The 14,011-nt window shown below is 42.8% G+C and overlaps 1 protein-coding gene and 1 pseudogene across 1 annotated transcript in view; both read right to left on the bottom strand.

Annotated features, from left to right (window-relative positions):
* The window catches only part of LOC126184502 (latrophilin Cirl), a 796,671-nt gene that overhangs the window by 470,990 nt on the left and 311,670 nt on the right, over positions 1-14,011 (bottom strand). Inside the window, exon 4 of the mRNA XM_049926894.1 lies at positions 3,304-3,433. Coding sequence (XP_049782851.1) covers positions 3,304-3,433 — 130 coding nt within the window. The remainder of the gene's footprint in view (positions 1-3,303; positions 3,434-14,011) is intronic.
* On the bottom strand, positions 1,900-2,017 carry LOC126185762 (5S ribosomal RNA; annotated as a pseudogene).

Raw genomic sequence — 14,011 nt, 5'->3', positions numbered from 1 at the left:
ACGACGACGCATGATAGGTAGCCGATATATCAAAACGATCACGCATGTCGTCGGATAAACGCGGCTAGCACAGAAGAAGACTTGTGAGACTCGTCAGTCAATGGAAATGAACATGGCTCCGAGGTAATTACGATTTACATATCTGACAGTTAAGCTATATGACAAACATTATTGACGACGAATGGCACGAAATACGCATCAAGTGTCGCGGTACCGAAACGATAAACCACACGAAAAGTTTAAGAGTGGGGCAAATACGTAATTCTGAAAAGGCAATCGTTACCTGCCAGCACTCGTATCTGTCACTCCAACAGTCGCATTTTCATCGAAGACTGCACTCACTCACTGGAACAGTATATTATTTTAGAAATTTCTGAAGCCTCGATAAAGCGCTCCTAACAAGATCATACTACTATTTGCGTCGCAGGCAATGCCGTGTCGTTATTGACTGTCTACCAAGTTCAAAATTTCTCGACCATGTTATTTAAAATTGCGGGCAACCGCAAATAAACTTGCGCATTTTGAAGGAAATTATCTGCACTGGCTGTAACTTTTTTTTTTTTATTAAAAGTGAGTACTGGTTTCGCGTCAACTGAAGGCGCATCCTCAGGCGATCTGCACAAAATTAATAAGAAAAAAATTACTAAGAATTCTTAACTATGGTCTGAAGAACACCAGGTTATAAACCAAATAGCGTGCTAAGAGCGGTAGCCTATAACTGAAATTAAGAGGATAGCAGACCCTATAGAAATAACACTTGGATGAAGACCAAACGGGCCTAAAAAAGCTGTAGACTAGTAACGCTCCTTCTTGTTAATAAAAAATCTGTGAGTACTCTTCACGTACAACTATATAATACTACTTTCTAGTAACACACTATTCTTCAGACCGCTGTTAAAAATTCTTTACAAAAATTTCTTCGTTATTAATTTTGTACAGACCACCTGAGGATAAGTCTTCAATTGACGCGAAACCGATAGTGGCATTTAATAAAAAGGATTTTACAGCCTGCGCAGATCATTTCATTCAAAATGGCAAAATTTCTCGTCACGTTTGCATCCATACTATGTAACAAGCCTTCTCTAAAATGGGCATTCAACCACAGTGTCACCTTTAGTTGTAATTCCACTTTATGCTTCCATCACAGTGTTTGTGTTCCCACTCTATCATGCAACTTCAAAATGTAACCTATCGCCTTTTCTGCTAACAGAGAGCCACTTCCCCAAAATGACGCAAAGCTATACAGACTGAAATACGTTCTTCCATTTGAAGTAGTATCACTTATTATTTCTACTGCACCACGTAAATTTTGCCCGTTATTTCTGCATCGTCGGCACCTGACTTGCCTTTGCAGTCACGTCCAGACAACTGTTAGTAAATTTCAGATACAAATTAGTTGATCTAAAATCAAACTCAGTTTAAGACATGCAACTGAAGTTCAAAAAATACACACAGCGTTTTAAGGGTATAGGAACAGATTTTGTGAGAAGTGGTGCCTTAATACCTACCCTCTCCAGTGTGTTACTTTTTTGCTCCGAGTCTAAAAGCTGTCCTGCAAACACGTCACTTAAGTTACTACCTGATGTTTTCTGCACGCTCGTCGACTACGCTTATCAGTAAAATCAATCTGTTTTGCACCCACGTGTCCGCACTTCAATACTGGACCTGCTGCCCAGGGGAAAATGAACGTTAATGGCTTGCTTGTGCCACACGAACAGGCCATGTAGGCCCAACGGCACCGACCAGCCGCCGTGTCATCCGTCACTGGATGCGGATATGGACGGGCATGTGGTCAGCGGACCGCTCTCCTGGCCGTATGTCAGTTTACGAGACCGGAGTCGCTAATTGCCAATCAAGTAGCTCCTCAGTTTGCCTCACAAGGGCTGAGTGCGACCCGCTTGACAACGGCGCTCGGCAGATCCTATGGTCACCCATCCGAGTGCTAGGCCAACCCGACAGCGCTTAACTTCGGTGATCCGATGGGAACTGGTGTTACCACTGCGGCAAGACCGTTGGCACCTGGAGCTACTAACCAGTCTAAAAACATACTACTCGTTGTTGTTGTTGCTGTTGTTGTGGTCTTCAGTCCTGAGACTGGTTTGATGCAGCTCTCCATGCTACTCTATCTTGTGCAAGCTGCTTCATCTCCCAGTACCTACTGCAGCCTACATCCTTCTGAATCTGCTTAGTGTATTCATCTATTTGTCTCCCTCTACGATTTTTACCCTCCACGCTGCCCTCCAATACTAAATTGGTGATCCCTTGATGCCTCAACACATGTCCTACCAACCGATCCCTTCTTCTGGTCAAGTTGTGCCACAAACTTCTCTTCTCCCCAATCCTATTCAATACTTCCTCATTAGTTATGTGATCTACCCATTTAATCTTCAGCATTCTTCTGTAGCACCACATTTCGAAAGCTTCTATTCTCTTCTTGTCCAAACTATTTACCGTCCATGTTTCACTTCCATACATGGCTACACTCCATACAAATACTTTCAGAAATGGCTTTCTGACACTTAAATCTACACTCGATGTTAACAAATTTCTCTTCTTCAGAAACGCTTTCCTTGCCATTGCCAGTCTACATTTTATATCCTCTCTACTTCGACCATCATCAGTTATTTTGCTCCCCAAATAGCAAAACTCCTTTACTACTTTAAGTGTCTCATTTCCTACTCTACTTCCCTCAGCATCACCCGACTTAATTCGACTACATTCCATAATCCTCGTTTTGCTTTTGTTGATGTTCATCTTACACCCTCCATTCAAGATACTATCCATTCCATTCAACTGCTCTTCCAAGTCCTTTGCTGTCTCTGACAGAATTATTCGTAATAGCTGTAATTATTAGTCTGCAAATTAAGTAAATGCTGATGTAACGTTGTTCAGTCACTGTCCTCAGTATCAGTATAAATATGTGCCATTGTGCCCCTACCACCGATATAAACAAAACACTGCCTTGTGCCAATCTGCTGTCGGTCCTTTCATTGTTTTGCAGATACTTGTACAACCAACGTTAACTACAACAATCGCTTCACCACCTTCACAGTACCTTCAACCACTTCGATGGTGTAAAGTGCGTTCCTTTGTTGCGGCATCGAGTTATTTTTATGCCACATAACTGTCATCGGCAGGTCCTCTGACCAGAGACGATCCCATTTGTCATGAAACAGTACACCCTCTAGAAGCGCATTAGAATGATCGTGAGCCTAGGAATTCCACAGCCAGTTCCATAAATTCGGAACGCCAGAGCCAAGTGAATGCAGGGGACAGCCAACGAGTGTATTCTGGAGTACTCACCTCCTCCACCGCGCGCGCTGCCCTGCACAGGCAGCGCTGACAATGCCAGGAACAGCAGCACCAGCAGCAGCAGGGAGAGGGTGAGGTGCGCCGGAGCCTTCCTCAGCGGCCGCATCATCCCCGCCGCCTTCTGCAACATACAACCACTACATGTAGCCTCAGACTCATACACGGAGCTCGGTTCGCTGCACGCCAATTGGTGCGTTAATGAACAAAGTAAGAGCATACGGACTATCAGACCAATTGTGTGATTGGATTGAAGAGTTCCTAGATAACGGAACGCAGCATGTCATTCTCAATGGAGAGAAGTCTTCCGAAGTAAGAGTGATTTCAGGTGTGCCGGAGGGGAGTGTCGTAGGACCGTTGCTATTCACATTATACATAAATGACCTTGTGGATGAAATCGAAAGTTCACTGAGGCTTTTTGCGGATGATGCTGTGATATACCGAGAGGTTTTAACAATGGAACATTGTACTGAAATGCAGGAGGATCTGCAGCGAATTGACGCATGGTGCAGGGAATGGCAATTGAATCTCTATGTAGCCAAGTGTAATGTGCTGCGAATACATAGAAAGAAATATCCCATATCATTTAGCTAAAATATAGCAGGTCAGCAACTGGAAGCAGTTAATTCCATAAATTATCTGTGAGTACGCATTAGGAGTGATTTAAAATGGAATGATCATACGAAGTTGATCGTCGGTAAAGCAGATGCCACACAGATTCATTGGAAGAATCCTAAGGAAATGCAATCCGAAAACAAAGGAAGTAGGGTACAGTACGCTTGTTCGCCCACTGCTTGAATACTGCTCAGCGGTGTGGGATCCGTGCCAGATAGGGTAGATAGAAGAGAGAGAGAAGATCCAACGGAGAGCAGCGCGCTTCGTTACAGGATCCCTTAGTAAACGCGAAAGCGTTACGGAGATAATAGATAAACTCCAGTGGAAGACTCTGCAGGAGAGACGCTCAGTAGCTCGGTACGGGCTTTTGTCGAAGTTTCGAGAACATACCTTCACCGAGGAGTCAAGCAGTATATTGCTCTCTCCTACGTATATCTCGCGAAGAGACCATGAGGATAAAATCAGAGAGATCAGAGCCCACACAGAGGCATACCGACAATCCTTCTTTCCACGAACAATACGAGACTGGAATAGAAGGGAGAACCGATAGAGGTACTCAAGGTACCCTCCGCCACACACCATCAGGTGGCTTGCGGAGTATGGATGTAGATGTAGATATCATTTTCTTACTGGGTAATTTAAAGTCTGTCACATTTGTTTTCGTTTCGTAGTAAACATAAGCTAATTTCAATTACATTGCGTTCCTAATTACGGCCTCTGTTTAGTATTTCATTCTTTGAAATGCATTGTAAACGTGTCGCTCATATTGTGGCTGATTTTTGCTCGTATCTGTCGTAATAGGCGGTGTAAATGACTCCATATTTGGTTTTATTCCACGGTGAATTCTATACTACTATATTTTTGCCCGCGTCCATTTTCCATACTTCCTCGCATCTAATGAAGAACTCCATGTTAGCAGCTTTTGAGACGAATGGTATTGAGGTTTATTACATCGTGTCACGGAATGTGTATGTAATTCTGCTTTCACGGTGTTGCTTCTGACCACTGAATATGCTTTGCAGTCTTAGTGACTAAAGCATTCTTCTTTGCAAATGCTAAAAATGCAACAGTAGTGACGCAAATGTGTTTACACATCATTAACAAGTACCACAAATACCATATATTAGCAGAAATCAGTGTTACGTAAACTGAAGTTCGAGGAGGGAGACAGGAAAAGTAAGGTACTAACGATATTAGATGCACCAGGATTTGATGCGGAATCAGCGGCGAGGAGTGAAAATATTTTCCGGACCAGGACTCGAACACGGGATCTCGTGGCTGCGCGGGCTGCCTCACACTCCCACCTAGCGCCACCTGTCACGTCCTCCCTGCTCATCGCTGGAGGTCGAACGTAAAGTGCATCCGCACTGAAAGGTGTGGATTCATTGCCCATCGAGGCGAATCAGTCCTATGTACGCGTCGTATACGTTCTTTCGAGCACGCCCGAAAGAACGGACACCGAGCATTCATATAAGAAATCAATGTACTACAGTCTTCCTCCCACTCCAACGAAAATTTCGGAGTTCTCCATTAAGGGGGGTAGGACGTCAAACGGGCAGACTTGGAGCAGGGGAGGCACCACAGGACATTTTAATTTCCACTGTCTATACTTTTACAAGTTAATTCACAAAACTTTGTCAGCATGACCAGGAAGGATTCAGGATTCACACTCGAAGCAGTGGAAGTTCAAAAACGTAACAAAATAATTTTTTTAGATATGAAATTTCATCATTTTTTCACTTGCTATCGGCTGCATTTGGGACTATAGGTACACTTTTCTTCATAAGTCAGCGAGACTGTTCGATGAATTTTGCACAGCATACAAACCATACTTACTGGTGTCTGAAACTCTAGAATCTATTTAATTTATGAAAAAATGAATGAGCTGTTGCGTTTTAAACTTTATCTAGAAAAAAAACAAATTTTGTAGTTAACTATCTCAATTTTTACCACAATTTTTAATAGATTAGGAAAATTATATAGTTTCATACACCTGTAAGTATGGTTTGTATGCTGTGCAAAATTCATCAAAGACTCTCTCTTATTTGTGAAGAAAAATGTACCTGTAGCAACAAATGCAGCCAACAGTAACTGAAAAAAATGATGAAATTTCATATCTAAAAAAATATTTTATTATGTTTTTGCACTTCCACTGCTATGAGTGTGAATCCTGAATCCTTCCTGGTCATGCTGACAAAGTTTTATGAATTTATTTGTATAAATATATACACTAGAAAATAAAATGTCGTGTGGTGCCTCACCTGCTCCAAGTCGGCCCGTTTGACGTCCTATCCCCCTTAAGCGCAAAAAAAGTACGAAAAACGGATGTGACCAGAAATAAAGTAGAATACGAGCAATATACTGACATTGGATTTTAACCGAGCAGTTCGCAGTGGATCGTATGCAGCAACAAATAGACAGGTGTCCACAGAAAAACCGTGCTACGATACTATCTGCTTTATATGAAACAAAAACAAATATGGATTTGTAAACCCACCCAATATTACGGATGCGAGAAAATGTCGAACACAATACGAGCAACACACAATGCAATTCGAAGATGGCAATATGCATAAGAAATTGTTATCAGGAACACAGTGCGATGAAGCAAAGTTCTGTATTACGTCATGTCAGATGTTTGTTAGGCTTCGACATGTGCTAAAGCGCAATTATTTGCGCTCTACAATCGCCGAACGCTCGAAACTGCAATACTGGGTTTTACAAATGCATATTTTTACAGTCAGAAGGCGACCAACCTGAATGCGAATGGATGAACCATCGCCTCGACAACGAGTCGCTTACAGTGCTCTAAACAATATGGAGGATTTACTAAGAAGTCACTGGCACATTTAGTACAAGCATATTATTAATTGGCCATGTACATTTGGGAGCACAGTTTTATCTTTAGTCTATTGATATACAAATAGATACACTGCAAATTTCTCATAGTTTGCGTATTAAGCATCGTGTAACGGACCGTGCGATACGGTTGATACACCTGAAGCTTATTTCAAGAGAAGTATGATTCAAAACCTATGCAAATTTAAGTTTTCCGTGGTCTCACGAGAACTTCGGGATGGATCCTTGGAGAAGCAACGGACAGTTTTTTTTTCCTATCCTCGACTCTTGAGGACAATGTGGACGACAAGACGTCGAACTTTTAGCATCCTTCGGTAATTTGGTGGAACACGGGCTGTACAGCTAGCGTGTCAGCATATTTACGGAATACGCTTATTTGTTTGTGAAAAAGTCACTGTAAAATTAGCAGCTAGCGTGTCAGCATATTTACGGAATACGCTTATTTGTTTGTGAAAAAGTCACTGTAAAATTAGCAAACGTGATATTATTATTTCGACTTTCCCAGGGCTCTCCAAAGTCGTTGAAGAAAGAAATTAGTGCTGATTAAAGAAAAATCTGGTTGCTTCAATATTTTAGCAGGATATGCTATAGGAAGCCAAACGTTTCTTTCAACATATGCAGAAACCCAACTCCAGTTCACAGAGAGTAAAGATATGACAAAGATTTAGTAGTTGAGAAGGGAGTGACAAGTTTGTGAACTTTCCCTCATGTTATTCAATATGTGCACTGAGCATGCAGTGAAGGAAATCAAAGGAACATTTGGGAAAGGGATTATACTTCACGCAGAAGAAGTAAAAATTGTGTTTGGTTTGTAGACGACATTTTTATTTCTGTCAGAGACATCACAGCAGTTGAACGGAATGGATAATGTCTTGAAAGGAGGATATAAGATGAACATCAACAAAAGCAAAACATTGGTAATGGAATGTAGGCGAATTAAATCAGTCAAAAAGAACACTAAAACTAAAAGAATTGTTTTCCTATTTGGGCGTTGAAATAATTCATGATGACCTAAGTTGAGAGGATATAAAATAAAGACTGGCAATGGTAAGAAAAGCGTTTCTGAAAATGCGAAATCTGTTAACAAAATGGCTCTGAGCACTATGGGACTTAACTTCTAAGGTCATCAGTCCCCTAGAACTTAGAACTACTTAAACCTAACTAACCTAAGGACATCACACACATCCACGCCCGAGGCAGGATTCGAACCTGCGACCGTAGCGGTCGCGCGGTTCCAGACTGTAGTGCCTAGAACCGCTTGGCCACCCCGGCCTGCTATTTGTTAACATCGAATACAAATTTAAGTGTTAAGAAGTATAATACGGAAGTATCCTTCTCTACTGTTGTGTGTGTGTGGGGAAGTGAAACGTGGACGACAAACAGTAGAGATAGGAAGAGAAGGCAAGGCAAGCTTTTGAAATGTAATGCAACAAAAGAGTTCAAGATCACCTCGCTGCCTTGGGTAAATAATGAAGAGATACTCTCAATCTAATTGACGAGAAAAGTGTTTTATGGCACAACTTGACTAAGAGGAGGGACATGTTGGGAGGAGACATCCTGAGGCATGAACAGTTTACTTGGTGATGGAAGGAAGTGTGGCGGGGGATGAAAATTGCAGAGGCTGTCAATCAGATTTAGGGTGCAGACACGAAGAGACCTGCACAAGATAGCATAGCGTGGTGAGCCGCAGTCATCGAACAGATGACAAAATCACTGTGCGGTAAACAATTCTCTCCTTACGCATCACGAGTAGTGGGCAACCTTTTGTGAAATATCGGCGATGTTTCCTGTATTACGAGGCAGTGTGACGCGCAGGCACCGCGTTGCCGGAACGGAATAATTGGGCGGCCAAATGAAGATGAGGATCACGCATGGCTCGCGGCCGCGCTTAGAATAACAAGTGCCGGCCATGACGCGCAATAAAATATTTATCAAACGCGCGGGGGCTGCGCCGCGGCCAATAATTCCCAAATAAACGACATACTCGGGAACACACAATCACTCTTTTTTTAATGAAATGAAATTACGCGATTCATTTTGTAGACGACTCGGTGATTTTTTGCGATCGGCGATAATAGCTTTATTCATCGCACGGAAGCCGTCAGCTCCCGTGGGTGTGTTTATTTCTTGTGTTGAGCACTCCTTCGAAACATAAATAATTTTAAACATGCCTACTGTTTTAACAGCGTGAATCGTGCGCAAAGATTTGGAAGAAATGTAACTCACCAATAAAAGGGATCGTTCACTTATCTCTCGTATGACTGGCAGTCAGTCTGGGGCAGTACATTTACGCGATTACTCACGTATTTGCTTAAGATGTGCGAGCCAGATGCTCAACGTATTTCCTGCGGTACGAGGAAAGATGTTTTGCACCGCATATTGTTTATTTTTAAATGTTTCGAAGCCGGACTAAGAACGTATAACATCCTCTTAATACATTTCCAGTCACGTCAGGGACGGTACAATTAACGAAGTTCCGATATGACAGAGGTTGTGTTTGCTGGGCAGAATTCTCTAAATTCATACGACGGGTGTTGGCAAGATAGAAACGATATTAGGGCACTTTGAATTTTCCGTTACTTACGAAATATTAGCGAAAATTTAGATGTAGGAAGGATACAAGTTGTGAGATAAACGATGTGTACGTGCTGCCACTTCGTCACATGTATAAAAAAATTGAAACACAACCAATGAACGAGACTTTTAGAAGGCACAGTAGTTCACTGGCGCCAAAAGCGATGGGGAATGTCAACTCACGTCCATCTAAAGCCTCCAAAAATTGACATCCGGGTAATATTTTAGCCTTACTCTTTCACCCAAACGTTTCCTTGCTGACTGAAAAACAGAAAGTACAAACGGATGTAATAAAAGTTGAGAAATAAATAAAATCGTGATTTGTATCGGAGGTCACAAAACAAATGAACGTGATGGGAATGAGGGGGGCCGCGAGGAAGAATGATGGCGAGGCTGAGTACTAGCGTACAGTGGAATGTTGAGCAGGGCCTCTCCAGGGTTGCCACGCGACTCACCGGACAAGTGTTTTGTACCTTTGTCATTAACGTTTCATAATATGAGCTACTGACATTTTTGCCAGGACAAGTATATGATGCCAATGAATATCCGGATGAATAATACACGTTTTAACATTCGAGCGAAGACGGAATATACAACTGTTACCAATTAATTAAACTGGACGACAGTACATTAATTTCACTAGACAAGTAACGCTGATTTTTAAATTGAAAACGAAAATTAACTACTTGACAGATGTCAAAACTTCTGTTAGGATATCCCGCTCCTGCTGCTGATTATCGGTTTAAGGTGACTGACTGCCAAAGTTCAGTTTCAGTCTCCTCTTCACCTCCCCCCCCCCCGCCCCCCCCCCCCACTCCCAGGATGGAATCAGTGTACCCCTTTTTCTACGAGTGTTTAGTAAATTCTATGTTCAAGAGTGAGAAAGTTTTGTAAATGTTTGCGTGGCGTATATCTGAGGCGGCACGTGGATACCTGCCTGGTATTCACCTACTGAGATGTGGGATACTGCCGTAACCCTTTGACCACCAGTGGTCACTGCCAGAAACCGCCATTTTGCTAATGTTTTAAGTACCAGTGCACTTTCACGTGAAACGATCGATGCTATGGCAAGATAGAGCGCTAGTGATACACTGAGGTACTTCTACGAATGCAGTACATTATAGCTGTCACTTATAGCGTTCAATGCAACAGTCGGCGCGGATATGTGCAACGTGATTTTGGGAGTCGGTGACATGTGTTTCCTTTTTTAGTGATCATATTGAGGAGATCATTAAGTAAGTATATCTGAAGTTATTGTAACGTAAATTTGAGTTTTTACTACTGCTTTTATGGGTGATTTCGAAACGAAGCCACTGGATCAGTACGTACTTCTGCTACAAATTTATTAAATTTTAGACCCATTTTCGCTTGTTATTTAGGACTACAATTTGTTTTAGGCATTACGATTTCATTACGTTCCTCGATGTGCGACTATGTCAAAGAAAAATGTGAAATTGCTTTTAAATATATCCCGTAATGTGATGGTTGGTAGTAAACTGTACGTCCCAGTGGTTTCAAAGTGAAATCACCTCCTTAAATTAATTAATTGGTTACTTGTTCAAAAAATAGTTCAAGTGGCTCTGAGCACTATGGGACTTAACTTCTGAGGTCACCAGTCCCCTAGAACATAGAACTACTTGAACCTAACTAACCTAAGGACACCACAGACATCCATGCCCAAGGCAGGATTCGAACCCGGGACCGTAGCGGTCGCGCGGTTCCAGACTGTAGCGCCTAGAACCGCTCGGCCATCCCGGCCGGCAGGTTACTTGTTACCAGTTTCTTTTTGTATTCGTTTCGTACTATGACGATAAAGGTTCGTTTTGTGAAAAATTATATATATATTTTTTTTACATTGTTGGTACCCAAACGTTAAGGCTGGCCGGCAAACAGACTCTCGTACGAAGCAGGGCCGGCGCGCCTCCCTGCCCCAGAAGTGGACGCTTTAACGCGCACGGCTGTACGGGCACGTTTTAAGATATATCTCAATAAAATATCTGTAGCTTTCTGTAACGATTTTATTAATTATTCGTAACGCTTATTAATTAATCGTGTATAACTGATGTTATACTGGTGCGGGATTTGGCAATTGTGGAATTCACAAATACGTCACTCAATCTGATTTCTGTTTTCTAAACACCTTTAGTCTGTTCTGTAGCTATACTCCAGATAAAAGAAAATTTTTTCATCCTCTCACGTCGCTCCTGGTGGACGACAAAGCCTTTAGTGGCGAATTCTAGGTATTTGCGTCTGTAGGAGACTCGTTCTCTTGTTTCTTTATGTTTACAAATTGTAGGTTACTCCAGACTCATAGAAATAAGGCCATGTTGGAGTTGCGGTCTTTTCATTTGTCTGGATTTTAATAAACTTTCGCATTCGTGACAGTAAAAACGCTATGGAACGGAGTGTTATCGTTACAAACGTTGTGCAACTACTCCGCCTGTCTATTGTTTTTATTCAAATTCTTGAAAAAGTTACGTTATTGAGATCTGCCCTAACCAAGTATCATTGCTAGGATCTATTACCAAACGTCGCAACTGGATTTCGTTGAGCACTCTGACCACAAATGGGAAAATTCTTCTAATGTTCCTTTAAAAGCGCAATCTTTCAGTCAACAGAAAGTACAGATTTGCTACAATGACTGTTTCCATTCCCAAAATTTCAATTCTGTGCAACACAAATTAAATTCCAAAAGAAAGCGAAGAGAGAGAAATACATCTTGCGAGACGTTCGAAATCAACGGCCCTCCCATCGGGAGCCCTTGTATTAACCGTTACAAGAGGCTCACTCTTATGGTAAACGCCATTTTTTTAGGAAGTTCAGTATCATCTACTGCACTTTAGAAGCAGATAAAAGATATTTACGTGCGATCTTTTCCTTCAGTCGTTTCTTAGATAAAATGTAAAGTGCGTTTAGCATTATAGGTACCTGATTATGCACAGAGATACTTGCTACAAGCCTTTGTTATCGGTCCTGTGCTTGTACTCTCACAGTCCACTTCCCCGGTACAGAGTGTGAACGGTTGTGCGTAAACAATGTACGGTTATTCGATATGCGGGAGGACGGTACGGTGGCAGCCGAGCAGCGCGGAACGTTACCCCGCATTTGAGGCAGTAAAACGAGAAAGAGGCCGGGAGGAGAGGGAAGTGGCCAGCAGGTGGTGGTAGCAGATCAAGGCCGCGCAACCGGTTCCCCACCATTACCGCGCCTAACACACATTTATCGTGTTTAGTGCGCGGCCGCGACCATTGTTTCCACGTGTTCTCCGCGCACGGACTGCACGCATCTCTTCATCGCGACAGAAGCCGCGTCTCGACCGACTCTGCGGCTCCCGGCTCCTGTGTAAGACATTCTGGAGACAGCCGTTCAAATCCTCGCCTCACCATCCACATTTACGTGTTCCGTAGTTTCTTTAAATCGAGTGACAGAAAACGGCCGATTTCCCTTCTTGTCCTTTCCCAATCAGGGTTTGCGTTTCGTCTCTAATTAAATCGTAGTCGAAGGGACGGTATATCCTATAGACTGGGGAAACACGGTTCACAATTTCCAGTAGAGGCACTGTCTCCGCATCCCAAAAGAAACCATTACGCGTTCGTACGTATAAAAAGTGCCGTTTCAGCGAAATTAGTCTGGGTCAAAAATTAGCTGCGTGGCGTATCAACTTAATCGCTTGTCTATAAACGAACGACAGTAAAATACACATCTGACATACGTAACGTTATCCGGTAATCGGGACCAGGATGATATTCTCGAACACAACGCGAATACGTACAGTTGCAAATAAACACCTTTGTCTTCGATTCTGCAGGATGAAGCGACTAAAACAAAGTGCATGAGCTTCAGTCACACGGAACACAATGCAGCTGCGTGTGCTGACTGTGTGCACACCTAAGAACTTGGCTGCAGCGTGCCGCGGGAGATGATATTACGAGACAGCGCTACCCGTGGGCGCCAAGGCTGCACGCAAGAGACAACAACAACCTAACGTTCTCCCTGCTCAAAGCAGTTCGTACCCATTCTCTGTCAAATTATGGTCGTCGCACCACCGCTGCAGCGGAATACAAAATGAGCTTTTTACTCCTCCTTTTTCAACCTCCGATCGGTGGCGAAATTAAAACCACAGTGAAAATCGGGTAAACCTTTGTCCAGTTTCTAGTACGCCCGTCTATCGCATCACGTTGCACTTTTCAGTTCTGAGCGCGAAGTGAGCGTGTAAAGACGTCAACAATAATATTGTCCCCGCCAAATGTTAAGTGCATGTTGAGGGGTGTCACCTGATTTCGTGCAGGCCATATAACACAACTGTCATGCGTTTCCTTCTTCATGACAATTCTCGGACTCACATTGGAGAGCAACGAAGACACTCTTGCAGCGTTTTCGATGGGAAGTGGCTGCAAGGCAGCCCCGAGCTCCTGACCAGCGTGCGCAATGGGCCGAAATCACGAGGGGGTTGGGATGTTGGTACCACGCTACGACAAATGTCTAAGTAGAAACGGCGACTATGAAGAGAACTGTTGAAAATACATTAATTTTGATTTTCACCTTGATTTCCCTTTCGCGATCGATCGGAGGCTGAAAAACAAAGTAGCCCTTGTAACTAATTTAGCATCTGTCGAATCTCTCCTACCGCTCAAAAATACAATTCGAGAACCCG

This window comes from Schistocerca cancellata, chromosome 4 (genome assembly GCF_023864275.1).
Source record: "Schistocerca cancellata isolate TAMUIC-IGC-003103 chromosome 4, iqSchCanc2.1, whole genome shotgun sequence".
Lineage (NCBI taxonomy): Eukaryota > Metazoa > Arthropoda > Insecta > Orthoptera > Acrididae > Schistocerca > Schistocerca cancellata.
Note: the sequence above shows the minus strand (reverse complement) of the source record. Positions and strands in the feature narration are given on the sequence as shown.